Source organism: Syngnathoides biaculeatus, chromosome 12 (assembly GCF_019802595.1).
Source record: "Syngnathoides biaculeatus isolate LvHL_M chromosome 12, ASM1980259v1, whole genome shotgun sequence".
Classification (NCBI taxonomy): domain Eukaryota; kingdom Metazoa; phylum Chordata; class Actinopteri; order Syngnathiformes; family Syngnathidae; genus Syngnathoides; species Syngnathoides biaculeatus.
Genome location: NC_084651.1, coordinates 4,178,894 through 4,198,548, shown reverse-complemented (window position 1 = coordinate 4,198,548; position 19,655 = coordinate 4,178,894). Strand labels below are relative to the sequence as shown.

Here is a 19,655-nt window from a genome sequence, read left to right as displayed (position 1 = left end):
CTCTCTCTCTCTCTCTCTCTCTTTCTCCCTCTCTCCATCCTCCCTCCTCCTCCTCCTCCGCCTCCTCACTCGTCGTCTGCCTCTCCAGGCGGCAGCTGCGCCAGCCAGCCGGCATCTCGGCCGCCGACCCGTCTTCGGACGTCGCTTCGCCCTCCGCGGGGGTGACGCCGAGCGCTGCCGGAGTCGGGACGGAGAGGGGGGGGGGAGGCCGGGGGGGAGGCAAAGACTGTCTTTGCATTTGGGGAATCTTAAAAATGGATTTTTGATTTTGTTTGTTTGGGTTTTTTTTTTGTTTGTTTGTTTGTGTTTTATTTATTGATCTTTTTTGCTGTGGAATTTTCTCCTGCGCCGGAATGTTTCCGCCGCGTCGCTCGTCACCCGGGAGGGAAATGTGATCCAGAGCCGGCGGCGCAAAAGGACGCGGGATCATGCGTTGCTTCATCGGAATAATCCGCCCTGTGATAGCGCTGCGTGACAACACCCCCCCTCCGTCCCGCTGCCCTTCTCCTCCTCTTCCTCCTCCTCCTGCCGCCGCCGCCGCCGCTCCCGCACTCTGAATTGTTGCTTGTTCTCGCGGCGGGACGAACGCCGGAATCGACTGCCATGAGGGGTCAAACAAAAAAGAAGAAGGCAGAGTAAAAAAAAAAAGAAGGAAGGAATTTCTGGGACGGTCGCGGTCCCGAGGGAAAGGGAATTCGTGGGCGCCGTGGGACCCTGACGGAGCAAAAGCTGCCGGATCATCCTGCATCTGGGAATTTCATATTTTCCTACACACACACACATACACACACTAGGACACGGCGAGGTGTACACACGCATGCTAAATAGGAATCAGGTTTGGATTTTTTTACATTTTTTTTCTTTTTTTTTTTTGCTGCAGCACTGCGCTCCCGTGTTTCGGATACAAAAGCTTCCCGCTCTCGGCTCCGCTGCCGTCGTCGTCGTCCTCTTCCCCGTGTTCCGCTTTCTTCCCGTCCACTCCCCAAGTTGAGAGCGGGTCGGTTACTCGGAAAAGGCGGACTAATCGTCCCGATTTGTCTTCGCGCGCCGACTCTCCCTGCATGTTCCTCTCGCCCTCGCCGCCTTCCCCCCCTCCCCGCGTGCGGATTCTCATCGGATCCAGTCGTCTCCACCTTGGTCCGTTACGTTTGTGACACATGCCGAGCGCGGGATTTAACCCCCGTTGAGCCGTAAAAAGAAGGGCCAGGAATGATGAGCGAGCGTTCCAGGGCCACCGGGACGGGCACAGTGATCCTGGAGGAACCGGAGCCGTCGGGGACCTCGGGCGCCTCCGGGGACCGCGGCGAGGGCCCGGCCCGGGACCGGGGCCCTCTTGGGTGCGCTTTGTGGCCCCGCCAACAGACGTGGCTCTGCGTGGTTCCGCTCCTCATCGGGTTCATCGGGCTGGGTTTGAGTCTGATGCTCCTCAAGTGGATTGTGGTCGGGACCGTGCGGGATTATGTGCCGACGGACCTCGTGGATGCCAACCGGATAGGGCAGGACCCCATCTTCCTCTCCAAGCCGAGCGGGATCCCCAAAGGGCCTGAGACTACCACCACCGCCACCGCTACCACTCTGATAGTTGACCACACGCCATACAGCGTAACTGTCGGGAGAGATAGAACTCGATCCACAGATATGACTACCGCTAACCCCAGAGCAGGCGGGGCCTCAGGTAGCCTGGTGACCCCTCGGAATCACGGAAATCGGAACGGACGCCTCCCTGCGGGTTTTACCACGCCGCCTCGGACCACGCCGAGAAACAGGGAGGCCGCGTCTAGTCCGTCTCCGTCCAATCCTACCGTGCTACACGACTCCACGCAGATGTGGACTTCGGAACATACCACCGCAGGGGCCACCACCACCACCGCCGCCGCCCCCCGCAGGCACGGACACCGCAAAACACGTAAGTCAAGCTGGTTGTGCAACAAGTCAACTTCTCGAGTTCTTCTTGAGTTCCTGAACAAATGCACCCCTGAATTTACAGGCGTTGCCCGCCGCACGTGCAGATTTCCCTTTTCACTCGTCCTGAAATCCCGCATCAGATTTGGATGAAACAACTTTTTGTGGCACCCAAGGGATGGTCTGGCACTCCTAAGATGTGAAACGATTCCGTGACATTTGGTGTCTTCCCGGTATTTTCAAGCAACTGGCAGAATGCAACTTTTGTCTGATAAATGGGGCGGACGACCTTTTTGTCACTCTGAATTTACAGCTATCGACACGTATGCGGATTTCAAAGCCGTTTGCTATTCGTCGCTACGTTAGATCTTAGTCAAACGCGCCGGGATGTCGTCGCGGGATGGTGTAGTATCTGACAAGTTGGAAGGAAGTGAGCGTTTTCACTGTCACTCTGAAAATAGGTGTCGACGCGTACAGTTTTCGGTTTCTTGAAATGCTGTTTCAGAACTTGATTGAACTTCCTGCGCGCCACCCTGGGATTGTCCGGCACTTGACTCGAGTGAATTCGCTAAGCGATACCTTTCGCCATCCGCGAGAGTCGGCGATTCATCCGAAAATCTGCACGTGATTTGCATTAACCTTCCCACTGCCCGTCCTGGGATCGTCTAGCACCTGAATGAATATTTTCAATGTCACTCCGACTTTGACAAAAAAATGAGAGGTTGATGAAAGTTTTTGTCGCCCGATGGCGAGGAACGGCATCGTCGACCGCGTGACGCCGAGGCGTTCGTTCCCATCGATGGATGTTGATTATCGCCCCGTCTGATCGACGAGCTGGGACTTTTCCACCCGTCTTGCTTTTCAGGGCGTGACAATTCCCAAAAGCGCGGTCCCAGCCAGTCGCGATCGATAACAGCCCCCCCCCCCCCCAAATTTGTCTGAATGGGGACGGACGTTCACACTGGATGCCGGAGGCTTAACGCGCGGTGATATCGAATGCGCGGAAGCACAGTGGGGGCGAAGGTTAACGTCTTCGTGCTCGCTTTGGTATTGCCGCTTTACATAGATCCTAAATAGCAGCCATGTTTACACCCAAAAACTGTTTGACCTGTTGGTGAGCGTCTTGTGATCTACTAGGATTTGGGCACTGTTGGCCACAGCTGTGAAAATGGTGCAGATTGCCCAATTTATAAGAACGTTTGGACTTTAGGTAACTGGTGATAGTTTTGGAACATTAAGTTTGCAAAGTGAGGATGTCTTAAGTACTCCAAAAATACTGTCTTCTTCTTTTCCTTTCGGCTTGTCCCGTTAGGGGTCGCCACAGCGTGTCATCTTTTTCCATCTAAGCGTATCTCGTGAATCTTCTTCTCTTAACACCCGCAGTCCTCATGTCAACCTTTTCTTTGGTCTTCCTCTAGCTCTATTCGCTCCCAGCTCCATCCTCAGCACCCTTCTTCCATTATACTCAGTCTCTCGCCTCGGGACATGTCCAAACCAAACAACCTTGACTGTCCCTCAAATGAGCTCGTTTCTAATCCTATCCAAACTGGTCACTCCGAGCGAGAACCTCAACATCTTCATTTTTGCCACCTCCCAGTTCCGCTTCCTGTCGTTTCTTCAGTGCCGACGTCTCTAATCTGTACACCATGGCCGGCCTCACCACTGTTTTATAAACTTTGCCCTTCATCCTAGCGGACAAAGACAAAAAATATACAAGGCGCTCTCCCCACTCTCCGATACTTTGGTAATGGCCACTGAATGCGTTGACCCGTCAACTATCACAGCAGTCCTTTAGTCCTTGAATAATGGAAATAAACTCCCGCAATGAGGCGCTCTAAAATAATCATGCCCACTGACTATCCGAAGGGAAGCTGGATTTTCAGGCTTGGCTAGCTAACTGGAGGCCCCCTAGACCCCACTGGGGCCTCTGCTCCCCGAGACGGGTTGCGTCAGGAAGGGCATCCGGCGTAAAAACTATCCCAAACAAATATGAGCATTCATCTGAGATGTCACACTGTGGCAAGCCGAAAGAAACTTACTCGGCTTAGCTAGCTGGCGAACCGCACATTGCAATTGCGCCAGGTCGCCGCTGATGCGAACTAAGGTGTTCAAGGTCTATTATCGTTGGGGAGGGGCGGCACATGTCGGGCCCAAAGTACGCCACCCAAGAAACTTACTAGGCTTAGCTAGCTAGCAAACTGCACATTGCAACTGCGCCAGGTAGCCGCTGATGCGAACGGACCCAAAGTACGCCGCCCAAGAAACTTACTCGGGGTTGCGTCAGGAAGGGCATCCGACATAAAAACTGTGCCAAACAAATATGAGCCTTCATCTGAGAAGAAACTTACTCGGCTTAGCTAGCTAGCGAACTGCACGTTGCAACTGCGCCAGGTCGCCGCTGATGCGAACTAAGATGCTCAAGGTCGAATGTCGTTGGGGAGGGGCAGATCACGTCGGGCCCCAAGTACGCCACCCGTGAGGAAATGCAGATTTGACGCAGAGGTTTGCCATGGCCTGACTGGTGAAGAAGTCAAGCCTTCAGTAGCTGACGAGACGACGAGATCATATGACTCAATCATTTTTGCTTCAAAAATGATTACAGGCCAAATTGCCCACCACAAATCGTTTTTTCCCGTGAGGTTGGCAGTTGCAATCCTGGGTGAACCCGATTTAGTAGATCGGCTTCTCCATCTCCTGGTGTGTGAAATCCAGTTTGAGCCTCAAACCCCCCCCCCCCCCCCCTCAGTGAACCAGGCGCCCCTCCAGGTCTCATCCTGGAAAAGCCCCGGCAGGACACCCCGGAAGCCGCAAAAGCCGACGTCGCTGCTTCTTCGTCGTACTTTATCGCATTGATTAATTTTGCCGCGCCCACGCCGGCGTCTGCTTTGTTGATCGTCTCTTAACTAAATTAACTTTTCTGCTCATTAGCGGCTAATCCTCCCGAGGCCGCCGGTGATGGAGAGCGACACAAACTCAGCAGGGCAGCTCGCATTAGGTGCGACGACGACGGGAGGGAAAAAAAATACAAAATAAAAGAAGCGACAGGAAGCAGCTCGGCTTCGGTTACCTTTTTGTCCTCTGAACGTCCGGGCGGATACCCCAAGTCCACGTCCCCCCCCCCCCCCGCCTCCGACAACTAAATCGATATGACTGTATAGGCGTTGATATTTTCAAAGGGTTTCAGCCCTTGGCGTTTGCGAGATTAGAAAGAAAGCCATAATAATAAGTATGCAATCTCAAAGTTTGGTTCATATATATATATATATATATATATATATGTAATTTTTTGCTTTACCTCAAAGTAAGTCAGTGCTAAAACATTAGCGGAATGATGGCGAAACCATGTCACTTGTATCTCAAGGCATTTATTTCAAACGTGTTGATACAAAGGGCATCATGTTTGAAAAATACATCACTCTTATCTCAAAGGTTTCTTTATAGATATGTATTTTTTGCTATATCTCAAAGCAAGTCAGCGCTAAAACATTAGCGGAATGATGGCGCTGAAAACCCTGTCACTTGTATCTCAAGGCATTTATATTAACCATGTTTATACAAAGGGCATAATGTTTGAAAAATACGTCACTCTTAACTCAAAGTTTGGTTTATATTTATGTATTTTTTTGCTTTTTCTCAAAGCAAGTTAAAGCTAAAACATTAGCGGAGTGATGACGCTGAAAACAGTGTCATTTGTATCTCAAGGCATTTGTATTAACCGCGTTGATACAAAGGGCATCATGTTTGAAAAATACATCACTCTTACCTCAAAGTTTGGTTTATATTTATGTATTTTTTTGCCTTATCTCAAAGCGAGTCAGCACTAAAACATTAGCGGAATGATGGCGCTGAAAACCCTGTTACTTGTATCTCAAGGCATTTATATTAACCATGTTTATACAAAGGGCATAATGTTTGAAAAATACGTCACTCTTAACTCAAAGTTTGGTTTATATTTATGTATTTTTTTGCCTTATCTCAAAGCAAGTCAAAGCTAAAACATTAGCGGAGTGATGGCGCTGAAAACAGTGTCATTTGTATCTCAAGGCATTTATATTAACCATGTTTATACAAAGGGCATAATGTTTGAAAAATACGTCACTCTTAACTCAAAGTTTGGTTTATATTTATGTATTTTTTTGCCTTATCTCAAAGCAAGTCAAAGCTAAAACATTAGCGGAGTGATGGCGCTGAAAACAGTGTCATTTGTATCTCAAGGCATTTGTATTAACCGTGTTGATACAAAGGGCATCATGTTTGAAAAATACATCACTCTTACCTCAAAGTTTGGTTTATATTTATGTATTTTTTTGCTTTATCTCCAAGTAAGTCACCGCTAAAACATTAGCGGAAGGATAGCGGTGAAAACGCTGTTACTTGTATCTCAAGGCATAATGTTTGAAAAATACGTCACTCTTACCTCAAAGTTTTCTTTATATATGTATTTTTTTTTAATTTTTCTCAAATCTGACCACAACTTCATGCACCTTCACACCACCAGCAGGCCACTGGTGGAACAGCAGCCGATCCCCACAAGGATCATCCCTGTTTGATGCAATCACAGCAGAGGTGATGCAGGAGTGTTTACATGTCTCCAACTGGTTGTATGTTTTTAAAGAGTTATATTTATTTATCCATTCATCCCCTTTCAGAGCCGCTTATCCTCACTAAGGGCCAGGGGAGCGCTGGAGCCTTTCCCAAGTAACTTCGGGTGAAAGGCAGACTCGGTCTACACCCTGAACTGGTTGCCAGTCAGGTTCACGGCACATCATCGTAACATTTTACTTCGAGTTTTTTTTTGTCTTCGTACATTTCAAATCGTTTTGTTTCCAATTACATAAATTGAGGAGTTGAATCGCTACAAACACTTTTAATGGATTTGCACTTCTGCTGAACTCATTAATTGCCGCGGACGTTTCTGTTGGTCGACCGGGATTGTCATCGTTTGCCAAGTACATTTTTCAACACAATTGTCTGTTTTCAACCGCTGTAATGACGGACAGATCCCTGTAGGTGGCGGCTTTGCGTCGCTTTGGATTGAGTAGATTAGACGCCGGATCTCGACCTCGTCACGTTGATTGCGAGAGGAATGCCATCGTGTTGGAAGTCGGACAAGTTTAGGCACCTGACGTCGAACAGAGGATGGACATGTTTTGTATAAACGGAGTTGCAGTTGGTAGTTAAAAACTGTGTATCGTGATGACACAGTTAATGCAGTATTTATGATTGTGAACGCCACAAAGTGAATATGAATGGCTGAATTTGCACCTATGTAACGACCAATAATGAGGTGTTCAGGTGATTTTTTTTTTTCTTTTTCTTTTGCTAGCTTGTTACTTAGCTCTTCACACGTGTTTGGAACACATTATCAAACGTTTCATTGTGAAGAAGGAGAAGGAGGGTCTTAGTTACGTGAACCAAACTTTGAGATGAGATGTTCTTCTCAAATCTTCTGTACACGAGCTATTGACCGGCGTTGCCGCGGCAATCGATGATGCGCCGACGCCACAAACAATTCTTTTCTCCGCGATAAACATCTCCCGCTTTCAACGCCCGCACGCTGAAGACGCCTCCCCGACGGGACCGCAAGCCGGGCTGGGTTTTCCCTCAGTGATGGGAAAGGGCAGGTGGGGGTGGGGGGGTGGGGGGGGATAAAATATTAAAAGCAGGATCCATAAACCGGTCACACACGCTGACCTTTATTGGATCGTTCCAAGTTGACGACGCTTCCTGATTGGACACGCGGCGGACATTATTAACTGTCGCCACGCACTGGTAAGCGGACTTCATTTAAATACTTTCGTGGTGCGCGCGCACCCCCGATTCCGCTCGGTATTTTGTTCAAAGCTGTTACACAAATTTTTTTGATAGTAATTTAAAAATTGTGCTATGTAACGGGCCAGGAGAGCTCACTCTTGTTGATACAAAGGTGTAACGATGTTGTTACAAAGGGCATAATGTTTGAAAAATACATCACTCTTATCTCAAAGTTTAGTTCATACACATGTAGTTTTTTGGTTTATCTCAAAGCAAGTCAGCGCTAAAACATTAGCGGAGTGATGGCGCTGAAAACCCTGTCACTTGTATCTCAAGGTATTTATAATTAATGTATTGATACAAAGGGCATAATTTTTTAAAAATACATCACTCTTATCTCAAAGTTTAGTTAATATATATGTATTTTTTTGCTTTATCTCAAAGCAAGTCACAGCTAAAATATTAGCGGAATGATGGTGTTTGAAACCCTGTCACTTGTATCTCAAGGCATTTATATTAATCATGTTGATACAAACGGCATAATGTTTGAAAAATGCATCACTCTTATCTCAAGGTTTGGTTCATATATATGTATTTTTTGCTTTATTTCAAAGCAAGTCAACGCTGAAACATTAGCGGAATGATGGCGCTGCAATCCCTGTCACTTGTATCTCAAGGTATTTATATTAAACGTATTGATACAAAGGGCATAATTTTAAAATAAAAATGCATCACTCTTATCTCAAAGTTTGGTTCATATATATGTATTTTTTGCTTTATTTCAAAGCAAGTCTAAGCTAAAACATTAGCGGAATGATGGCGCTGAAAACCCTGTTACTTGTATCTCAAGGCATTTGTATTAAGCATGTTGAAAAATGCATCACTCTTATCTCAAAGTTTGGTTTATATTTATGTATTTTTTTGCTTTATCTCAAAGCAAGTCAAAGCTAAAACATTAGCGGAGTGATGGCGCAGAAAGCCCTGTCATTTGTATCTCAAGGCATTTATATTAACCGTGTTGATACAAAGAACATCATGTTTGAAAAATACGTCACTCTTATCTCAAAGTTTGGATCATATATATATATATTTTTTGCTTTATCTCCAAGTAAGTCACCGCTAAAACATTAGCGGAAGGATAGCGGTGAAAACGCTGTTACTTGTATCTCAAGGCATTTATGTTAACCATGTTGATACCAAGGGCATAATGTTTGAAAAATACCTTTTTTTTTTCTTTTCATATCTATCTGAAAACGAAGCTTCTTTTGCGCATACAAATGTGTATATTTTCCCCCAGATAAGAATTCCAGGACCTGTGTTACAAGTTGGTCATAATTGCTAATTAGCTGGCAGTCGTACGACGCGTACTGGCCACTAATTGGAAAAAGCGTTGAAGAGAGGAAAAAAAAGTGTAATTTAAAAGTGCTGTCGCGTGGTATAAAGCGGCGGCGGCGGCAAGGTGCTCCCGCGTTCTTTCGCGCGGCCGATAATGAAAATTTCCCCGAGATTCCGCCGCGGAAGGCGTTCCACCCCCTGCCGGGTAATTAGAAAGACGGGAACAAATGGTATCATTTTTATTAGCGGGAAGAGAAATGGGAACCATTCATCAACATCCTTTCACTTATTAATTAATCATTAAAAAAAATAAATAAATAAAAATGGTGCCACTTGAGGTGAGTGCACATGAAAACCATTCCGGCGACTTGATGGATATCCTTGAGAAAATGTCACTCCTCCTCCTCGCGAGGAAGAAAAGCGGCGTTTAAAAGCGCCGCCGATTCTCCGGCTTCTCTGGCATCTGCTACCCGCCCACACGCCGAGCTTGATTCGCCAAGGCCGTCATTTTCTCATTAATCGCCCGCACGCGGCGGCGGCGGCGCAAAATGGCTGCGTCGGCTCGGCCGGCCGCTTTCATTAAGTGCGGAACGAGCGGACATCTGCGGCAAAATGAAGACGGACGCGCCGGCGTCGGGCCGCCGTTTGACGCCGCCGAGTGACACGCGACCTTCCGCAAACGCGGAATGGCGACGCCGTCCTTCCTGTCCTGGTCGGGAACGCCAGCGCCGTTCCAAGCGTTTTATTCTGGAATTTATCGCAACTCATGTGGATCTTCTCGGTCTTGGTTTGCGAGGGTAGCGTCAAATGATCCGATGAGGCGGACTGTTCTCCGACTGTTGTGCTTGATTTGACCGTAGGTTAAGGTACAGCTCGAGAGGAGCCTTGACAAGGTTGGAGTAGTCAAGATGGATGACGTGCTGCAACTTGCCGTGGCCGCCAAAAATGAGCCGCATGTTCTGTATAAAGAAGGCCCGGACCACTTGTATCTCAAGGCATTTATGTTAACCATGTTGATACCATGGGGCATAATTTTTAAAAAATGCATCACTCTTATCTCAAGGTTTGGTTCATATATATGTATTTTTTGCTTTATTTCAAAGCAAGTCAGCGCTGAAACATTAGCGGAATGATGGCGCTGCAATCCCTGTCACTTGTATCTCAAGGTATTTATATTAAACGTATTGATACAAAGGGCATAATTTTAAAATAAAAATGCATCACTCTTATCTCAAGGTTTGGTTCATATATATGTTTTTTTTTTGCTTTATCTCAAAGCAAGTCAGCGCTGAAACATTAGCGGAATGATGGCGCTGCAAACCCTGTCACTTGTATCTCAAGGTATTTATATCGAATGTAATGATACAAAGTGCATAATTTTTGAAAAATGCATCACTCTTATCTCAAAGTTTGGTTTATATATATGTAATTTTTGGCTTTATCTCAAAGCAAGTCAGCGCTAAAACATTAGCGGAATGATGGCGCTGCAAACCCTGTCACTTGTATCTCAAGGTATTTATATCGAATGTAATGATACAAAGTGCATAATTTTTGAAAAATGCATCACTCTTATCTCAAAGTTTGGTTTATATATATGTAATTTTTGGCTTTATCTCAAAGCAAGTCAGCACTAAAACATTAGCGGAATGATGGCGCTGCAAACCCTGCCACTTGTATCTCAAGGTATTTATATTAAACGTGTTGATACAAAGGGCATAATTAAAAAAAATGTGTCACTCTTATCTCAAGGTTTGGTTCATATATATGTTTTTTTTTTTGCTTTATCTCAAAGCAAGTCAGCGCTGAAACATTAGCGGAATGATGGCGCTGCAAACCCTGCCACTTGTATCTCAAGGTATTTATATCGAATGTAATGATACAAAGTGCATAATTTTTGAAAAATGCATCACTCTTATCTCAAAGTTTGGTTTATATATATGTAATTTTTGGCTTTATCTCAAAGCAAGTCAGCGCTAAAACATTAGCGGAATGATGGCGCTGCAAACCCTGTCACTTGTATCTCAAGGTATTTATATTTAATGTATTGATACAAAGGGCATAATTTTTGAAAAATACATCACTCTTATCTCAAAGTTTGGTTTATATATATGTAATTTTTGGCTTTATCTCAAAGCAAGTCAGCGCTAAAACATTAGCGGAATGATGGCGCTGAAAACCCTGCCACTTGTATCTCAAGGCATTTATATTAACCATATTGATAGTGTAGTGATAGGATAGTGTAAAAAAAAAAAAGTTTTTTTCCGATTGATGCAGTATAACACAATAAAAAGATATTAACATTAAAAAAAATCTGCAAAAAAACCCCCCACACAAAACAAAAATGCAGTTTTGCTGACTTTTCTCTGTGTTGTAAAGTTAAATAAAGAACAAAATATTCTAAAAGAGTCAAATGTCCTGCCTACAAGTCACGTTTATTGTTGCGCTAAAGGACCCCAAATTAAGTTATTGTATTCAATGTGTATTTTGACTATGGCAAATATCAGCATCATAAACCCACATCGGGCAGTGAGGCTTTAATATCCGATCTCGCCGCTCTCAGATGCTCCGGGCGTGTCCACTTAAAGTGGCGAAATCGCACGGCACTCAACCGTCAATCAAATACACAACTCCAACCTGGCGAAATCCATTTTTTCCATGTTTCAACTTTCTTATACTTCCACAAAACTGCACAATAGAGCTCCGAAAATATAAATTTTAAGCCTCTATCCCCCTCGGTCCCCTTGGGGCTTTTCCATGTTGCAACAATAAGGCGCTCTAAAAAGGCAACACCAGCATGAAGCCTGGTCCACACGCAGGCTGTCAAATTGCAATAAAAAAAATCTCTCTCTCTCTCTCTCTCTCTCTCTCTCTATATATATATATATATATATATATATATATATATATATAGTTCCCTCTCCTCGCTCTTCAATTTTCTCCGCATAGTGTTGCATTGCACTCACGGCCAACAACGAGGCGCTCTAAACTGGCCATATCAGCGTGACTCCCCCCGCCCCATTAAAAAAAATCCCCCGTGTCGTCTATCGATTGAGTTTCTCTGCATAACTTACAGCCAACGACGAGGCGCTCTAAAGTGGCCACGGTTTCCAACGATCCCAAATATATTTTCAGGGTGTCGGCACTGCGCGTCCCGTCGTCCTTACGTGGGTGCGACCGGGGGCAGGCGCGACTCCAAAATGCACCCGAAAGAATCAGGAAAATCCAAAATGGCGACTGTTTAAGGCGACGCACATCTCCGCAATTGTTCTCATCTTTGCATTCTTTTCAATATTTACCTTCATAATGCGGATAATGTATTTATAAACAAATGTCTGAATTCACTTCACAAGGCATCGCAGTCGTAGTGCGAGTATTTTCCGGAATTCTTTCTGATACCGCGATCCGCGGTGTTGTGGTCCAAACAAAAATCGTCTCCTTCCGAGTGTCGGCGGCGTAAACCTTTTTGTTTGGGATCCTTCTTTGGCAGCGCGTGAAAGCTCCTTTGCACGCTCACGAGTGGCGGGGGTGGGAGAGAAGCGAGCGAGCGGCGTTCCGAGCTTTTTCATTCTGGAATTTACACGGGCTGAAGCCGCTCTGTGGAATTATTTGAACATCCCGGTCCGTTCATCGGGTTTTATTGTCATTTCTGCATCTCAAATGTCAAACGGCGCGACCGGTTCGCTCTTTTTTCGGAGACGACCGCGTTTGATTTTGGCCAGAACGAAAAATGTGGTCGAGTACAAATCTGCTGGTGGACGAGTTAAGGTAGTGGAGTGGCTCGTGAGCGGTTTTGTGCTCTAGTTCCAAAACTCAAGTCTTGTTCCTTAATGGATAGGTTTCCGATGACGTCACGACAGTCCCGGGAGTCCCTCGTCCGCCATTTTGAGTGTCCGAATCAAGTTAGCGTCTATATCACCGAAGCAATCTAGCCCCTTTTGTCCGATAATAATGGGCCACGCGTGCCTAGTTTGGGTCTGTACTAACCACCTTGAAACAAAGAGGTAGTATTTTGATATTCCAAAGGTCGTAGTCAACCAGGCAAGTAAAATTAAGCGTCTACCGCCGAGCAGGATTTCTTCCTGATCCGACAAAGAGACGCTATAAAGTTTGCTCGGATAATCTCGTAACGTTTTCGATTACAAACTTGAGGCAACGAGGAATGAATAAATTGTGTTCTACACAAAAGTATGACAGAGAATTTTTTTAAGAGGGGAAAAAAAAAATCGAAGCCTCGACTGCAAAAAGAAGCGCAGCCACGTGCGAGCACACTTCTCCAAAACCGGCCTTACAAGTACAACAGGGATGGGAATTTTCCGCCAATCGGCGGATTTCCGACTTTTTCAGACCAAAATGACGATTCTCGAGATAAGCGCACATCCGGTGAGAAAATTTCAGGGTGGGCTCCGAGCTGCAAGTTCAGCTTAGTGCTAGCACGAGCACGACTATCATATGCCGTTCTAACTTGCTCGGTAGTGTAAATATTTGCGTTTTGCTTGTTTGCGGCAGATTACTCGATTGGACAACAGAGTTATACGGTGCAACGATCCAATCGTGTCAGTGGTTAATCGAGTTTCACCATATTTCAATTTTTGCTGGACTGGTCGAGCACCAAACAAGGGACATTTTATCCACAAATACAGTTAAATTCAGTGTTGAAATTAATGGTTTTGGGGCGAACAAATTGCGAAAATCGCTTATCTTCGGGGGGGCTTTTCCCCCTGCGCCCCCAACGGGGCGCTGCCCCTACCCCCGGCTACTTTTCAGACTTTTTTTCTCATTTGGGATTCTCATCCCTGGTACAATGGGCGGAGAGAACGCAGCCATCTTTTTTTTTGAGATATGATCCAGGGACGTAGTCGTGGACCGGTAGACCCCTTACTCGAGCCGCCGTTACACACCGATTACCGATCACCCGTTGCCGTCCATTTTGAACCCTCCCACTTACAAAGCCATTGTCGGCTTGTACAGACTTTAGTTCATCAAGGGTATATGCCCTCGCAGAATTCATAAAATAATTCATGATATGGGATATGTAACGTCAGGTTAGCCTTCCCCATTGTCGCTCCAGTCGCTTGCTTGAAGTTCATATGGATCTTTCCCGCCGATGTCCTTCAATTTCTGCTTAAAGCGTCAAACGAGTTTTGGAATTTGCTTTAAACGATGTCATACCTTTTATGCCAAATGGAAAAAATTAACGATAGGAAAAACTTCACCATTGACCTTATGGTCTTTGAACTCTAAGACACACAACATGGCATCCGTCGCTAGGCACGATGGGTAATCGGAAACCTATCCATTTAAACATTTTCGCTTTGCAGAATTTGTCATGTTTTGAAGATTTTTTTTGTCCCAACGCGAGTTGGCGTTTTTCAACCTTGCTGACCGTGTTTGAAGCAGCTCTATGGAATTATTGAAAATGGGGGCAAAATCTTAGTCCAGTCATCCTTCTCGATGTTTCCGAGTCTAAAACGCTCTCATGATTTGGTGTATTCTTTGAAGATTGCGGTTAATTTGACAGAAAATGAACATTTGCAGATCTGGGAGGGGTACTTGGAGTCCAGGTCCTGTCATTGTTTGTTTTTTTTAGTCTAATGACATCGGAATCCTCAAGACCGCGTATTGGCACGGCATGTAAGGTTTTCGCGCGTGGGATTCCAAGCGGCGTTCCCAGCCCTTTTATTGTGCGATTTTCGAGTGACTGAAGTGGATCTGTGTCACTTAAGATTTATTTGGAAGGGGAGGCCAAGTCTTAGTCCTGCTGGAATTCTCCAAACCTACTTGGCGGTGTTGTCGTTTTCCGCTCCGTACTTTTCCAAAGCGTCTCTCAAATGATTCGTTGAGGACTGATCTTTTTTTAGCAGTTCTCGATTGATTGTAACCCTTCAAAGAAACTTTGTGACAACTCATCAAACCACGACTTCTAAAACTATAAGAGAATTGAATATAGTTCATCAGTTTTTGAGGGCAGGGTAGTACGTTCTCTATCCATTTTCTGTTCTGCTTATCCTGTAGAGGGCGGCAGGGAGCCGTAGCCAATCCCGGCTGACGCCCCAGTCTGCTCGCCAGTCATTTGATGGGCGACTGTCCAGTCAGTCACGATTATGACATCACTAAGTCACTTGGTTGTATCCCCTCACATTGCCTTTCAGGTCAAAGGCTTGATATTGATATTGGCTATGAAGAACAGCGAGTCAAATCTACATTTTAGCCTGTTATGCAACATAAAAGGAATAAGGACCCCAAAGGCAGACACGTGGTTGGGTAGTGTTCACTCGATTCAGTAACAAAAGTAGAATATAACATACGAGGAGAAAGAGGAACTAAAAGTGCACATAACACGCGAGGAGATGCGCGTTACTCTGGCCCTGAAGAAACAACAGGAAGCAGAACTGGAGGTGGCGAGGAGATGCAGTCAAAGTATAAACCACAAGAAATGCTGCTCGCGTGAAACAAGGACCAGTGATCCTATTTGAAATCAAATAGTTGGACGGAGCCACAGCAAAAGGATGACGTCGAGGTGGAAAAATACAAACAAAAGAGATTCTAACCCGCACCAACTTAGGGGGGGGTCTCAGGTCTTGGGTCAGACACGTAAGGTACTACAACGGTGTCTGGTGTTCTATGCGACAGAAGAGTCTCCGCTAGGATGAAGGGCAAGGTTTATAAAACAGCGGTGAGGCCGGCTATGATGTACGGATTAGAGACTGTGGCCCTGAGGAAACAACAGGAAGCAGACCTGGAGGTGGCGAGGAGATGCAGTCAAAGTATAAACCACAAGAAATGCTGCTAGCGTGAAACAAGCACCAGTAATCCTGTTTGAAATCAAATAGGTGGACGGAGCCACAGCAAAAAGATTGACGTCGAGGTGGAAAAAAACAAACAAAATGGATTCTAACTCTCAACAACTTAAGAGTATCTCAAGTCTAGGGTCAGACACGTAAGGTACTACAACGGACGAGAAAGTACTCGAGCAATTGGAACAATGGAAGACAGCGATGCAGTACAATAATGTGGTACCTCCTACTGGTAAATGACCCAACTGATCATCGTTGCCATGAGGTGCGCGACAGGAGGTTCCGCCTACCGACACGCACCCGCTAAGAAAAAATTTCATAATTCGGATACCCTTTATTTCAAGTATGCACATTTTTTTTGACCCAAGGGAGTCGAAATCGAGAATTATTTGCAACCGGAATCCTTCGAATTCAAACGATTTCCGACACTAAAATGATCCATCCCGCAAAGTGTTCTAAAACTGTAAGACCGATGCTGTTCTTTAGCCTGTCTATGGCGTTTTTGCAGTGACTGTTAGCATTAAGTGAACCATACTTTTAAGCAGAGTTATGTCGTTTTGTTTTTTGTTTTTTTCAAATACTCGTATCGCACACCTTTGCCGTCAAGTGAAAGTAGAAAATCCTCCGAATAACTGCCCGTATCTCGAAAAACTGTCGGGACACTTGTAGGAAAAAACGACGACGCGCGACGTGCCGCTTCCTCAAAACGGACGACGCTGTGATTTCTGAAGTGGCTCGCGTGTGTTCGGAGTCGAGGCCCGCAAGTGTTTGTGGGTTTTAAGTGCATGTACGCGCGTTTAAGTCCCGCTGGTTTATTCATCGCCCTCATCCATAAAAGATGATCTTGTTTGTGTCGCATTGGACGCAGATTTGTTTGGGTCGTCCCTGCGCACGTGTTTCCCCCTGCGCGCGCGGCACGCGCACCGGAAACCAAATTCAATTTTAATACGGGGGAAAACGCTCAGCGATGACACGATAAAACTGAATATGGGATAGCTTTCTCTAATCCTTTTTTCTTTTTTTTCAACCGAGACCTTGTTGAAGCGGCTCCTTCCGTTTGGAATTAAGTGTCGCATTTTGTGTGAGGCTAAGAGCAAAATACTTTCTGAATATTTTTCGGGGTTGAATTTTTCAGCCTGCCAGGAGTGTTTATGTGGTTTTGTTAAAAGTGGTCAATTTTGGATCGGTAAAAAGGTGCCGTAACGCCGGTCTCCGTTCGGACCTTCGTGAATAACTTCGGGTACAGCGGTCACTTCGTTATGTACAATAATTTATCCTACAAAACACAGATTCATTTACAATCCTTTATTCTTGATGTCGTATGGTAAGCTAACGCATCGAAAAGGAGGCGTGATACCGTCCCGTCACTTTAATCCACGGCCCTGGAAGTTCTGGCGCCGAAATGAAATATTAACGTAGGAAGAAGAGAAACACGGTCAATATCTAGAGAAGCGGCTGAATTATTCAACGTGGCCCTCTGACAAATTGTCTCACAATGCCCTGCACGCGCAGGAACGACGAGGCGCTCGGATTCTTCCTTTGCGTCAAATTCTTGGGGCCGACAATACGGAGCGATGGTGAGTGCGGCAAAGAAGTGAAGAAACCGGTCCAAGCAGGGTGGAACAGCTGGCAGGAGGTGTCTGGTGTTTTATGTGACAGAAGAGTCTCCGGAAGGATGAAGAGCAAAGTTTATATAACAGTCCATGATGTACGGATTAGAGACTGTGGCCCTGAAGAAACAACAGGAAGCAGAACTGGGAGGTGGCGGAAATGAATTTGCCGAGGTTCTCGCTTGGTGTGAACAGTTTGGATAGGATTAGAAATGAGCTCTTTCGAGGGACGGCCAAAGTTTGATGTTTTGGAGTCAAGGTTAGACAAAGCAGACTCCGATGGTTTTGGACATGTCCAGAGGCGAGAGACTGAGTAGGTCGGTAGAAGGCTGACAACTAACTCCTGAGCTTTTCCTGTCATAGTCCTGTGGCGTCCCTTAACGGCACAAGCCGAAAGAAATTTAAGAAAGAAGAAGGCGAACTGCAGCCTGAACTGGTTGCCAGTCAGTTGCACGGCACATAGCGACAACGTCACTGAGCGGGAATTGAACTCACGCTGCACGCACAACTTACACCATCAGTGACTCCTCCAGGATCAGGATCCACAACATATTGACTAACCAACTAACTAAGGCGTGGAATGGTTGCCAGTTTTACCCGCCTTAGATTTGAGAAACGGGCTCTTTGCATGATTTCAAGGTCAATTCAACCTCGAAGGCGGCGCTGGGTTCGTTAAGGATTCAACGCGCCGTCTGCTCGTTAGGCTGCAGTAAACAAAATAATTAGTCTAGAGAGAAAGCTGCTGACACTGCGTTTACTTAGCAGACACTTAACGGGAAGGACCGAGCATTGTTCCCGTGTGACACCATTTGTTTCCGTCGGCTTGAATATGCGCCTCGAACTTTAGCATTTTGCGAAGATTTGGTTTTACAATGTCAATTTTTTCGGGGGTTGAAAGGAATCGAAAACGGGACAATAAGTGAGCCTTGAGGGACTCCAAATTGTGCCAGTCTTGGTAGGATCCTATGTTCACGGAGTTTGGCTTCAGGTGTTGAATCCGACAAGTCATCGGAGTTCCGTTAATGGCGAAGGTTCAGGCATGGCTTCTTTTATGTTGCGTTTCATCTTGCCAAAGTACGGTAGCCTTAAAGGGTCAAAAATAGTGTTGCTATGTGAAGAAAATTTTAGTTTTAGGGGTAAGAATCGGGAAAACTTTGGCGGGTCTAAAGAGACAAAAAATCCGTGATTGAGAATATAGAATATATACATTTTTTGTCGCTACAATCCACAAAAATTAACTGCAATTTAAAATTTTGTGTGGTCGTACTTTAGCGATTAGCTTTTCCATACTTAATTTCAAATTGATGTCTTGGAATGCCAGTTACAAAAAATGTCACAAAGCTCCCGGAGTGTAAATTCTCACCAAAAATTCCTGTGAATCAGATCATAATCTATCCCCAGATTGTATAAAAGTCTGATTTTTGAGAATTAAATGTTTGCTGTAAACAAAAGTATTCACAGCTCATTTAACAAAAAAAGTGTTTGGAGAAGAATTGTTTCCAAAAAATATATATTCTCGAGCGTTTCTAATGATCTGAACCGTGGGCCAGGACGGCGAGGACCCCCCCACCCCCGCCCCCACCGTCCCAAGGCGGGCGTGGCCCCACCCGCCGTCGATGAATCCCAGCGGGAGCGTTTTTTTTGTCAGCCGTGTGAGCTCGTTGGCTTGTGATGGCGGCGGCTCGCTTTCCCTCTCCGCTCCGCGCGCTATTTTTAGCTTCAAAGATGGTTGCCAGCTTCTCTGTGCGCGAGGCGACTTGTTTTTCCGCGGCGGCGGCAGCACAACAAGAACGACGCCTTCTCGCGTATGTGGCTTTATTTTTGAAAAAGCCACAATTAAACAGACGGCTGTCTCCTTTTTTTTTTTTTTTGTTTCCCTTGGAGTCAGCGATCAGGAATGGCAAAGATTTGAAATCTATTTTAAAGTTTGAGGCCCAAGTGACTTCCAAAACGTGACGTGACGGTCGTTGCTGGCATTTGAACAAATGAAAACTCACATAAATGAAAACAAGATGAATCGGCCCAGTTTGTTAGCTTGTAAATGGTCGGAATAGCTCCGTAGTAAAAAGAGAAATAAAAAGTGCTACGTGTGAAAACGCGCGAAAATAGCGAACACAAAATGGGCGTTCAAGAACAGAGTAGTTGAGCCGCAACGGCGAATCGTCACCGATGTTGAGCGAATGTTCCCAAACGAGCAAATGTTCGTCCCGCCGGGTATTCCAAGTTAGCAAAAGTTCCAGCCGGTCCAAAAACGAAAGCT

At 45.6% G+C, this 19,655-nt stretch overlaps 1 protein-coding gene across 1 annotated transcript in view; it reads left to right on the top strand.

Moving 5' to 3' along the window:
• Positions 1 to 478: 478 nt before the first annotated feature.
• LOC133510110 (pro-neuregulin-3, membrane-bound isoform) overlaps positions 479 to 19,655 on the top strand; it is a 188,939-nt gene continuing 169,762 nt past the window's right edge. Inside the window, exon 1 of the mRNA XM_061837805.1 lies at positions 479 to 1,906. Within this exon, the coding sequence (XP_061693789.1) occupies positions 1,210 to 1,906 (697 nt within the window). The 5' untranslated portion in view covers positions 479 to 1,209. The remainder of the gene's footprint in view (positions 1,907 to 19,655) is intronic.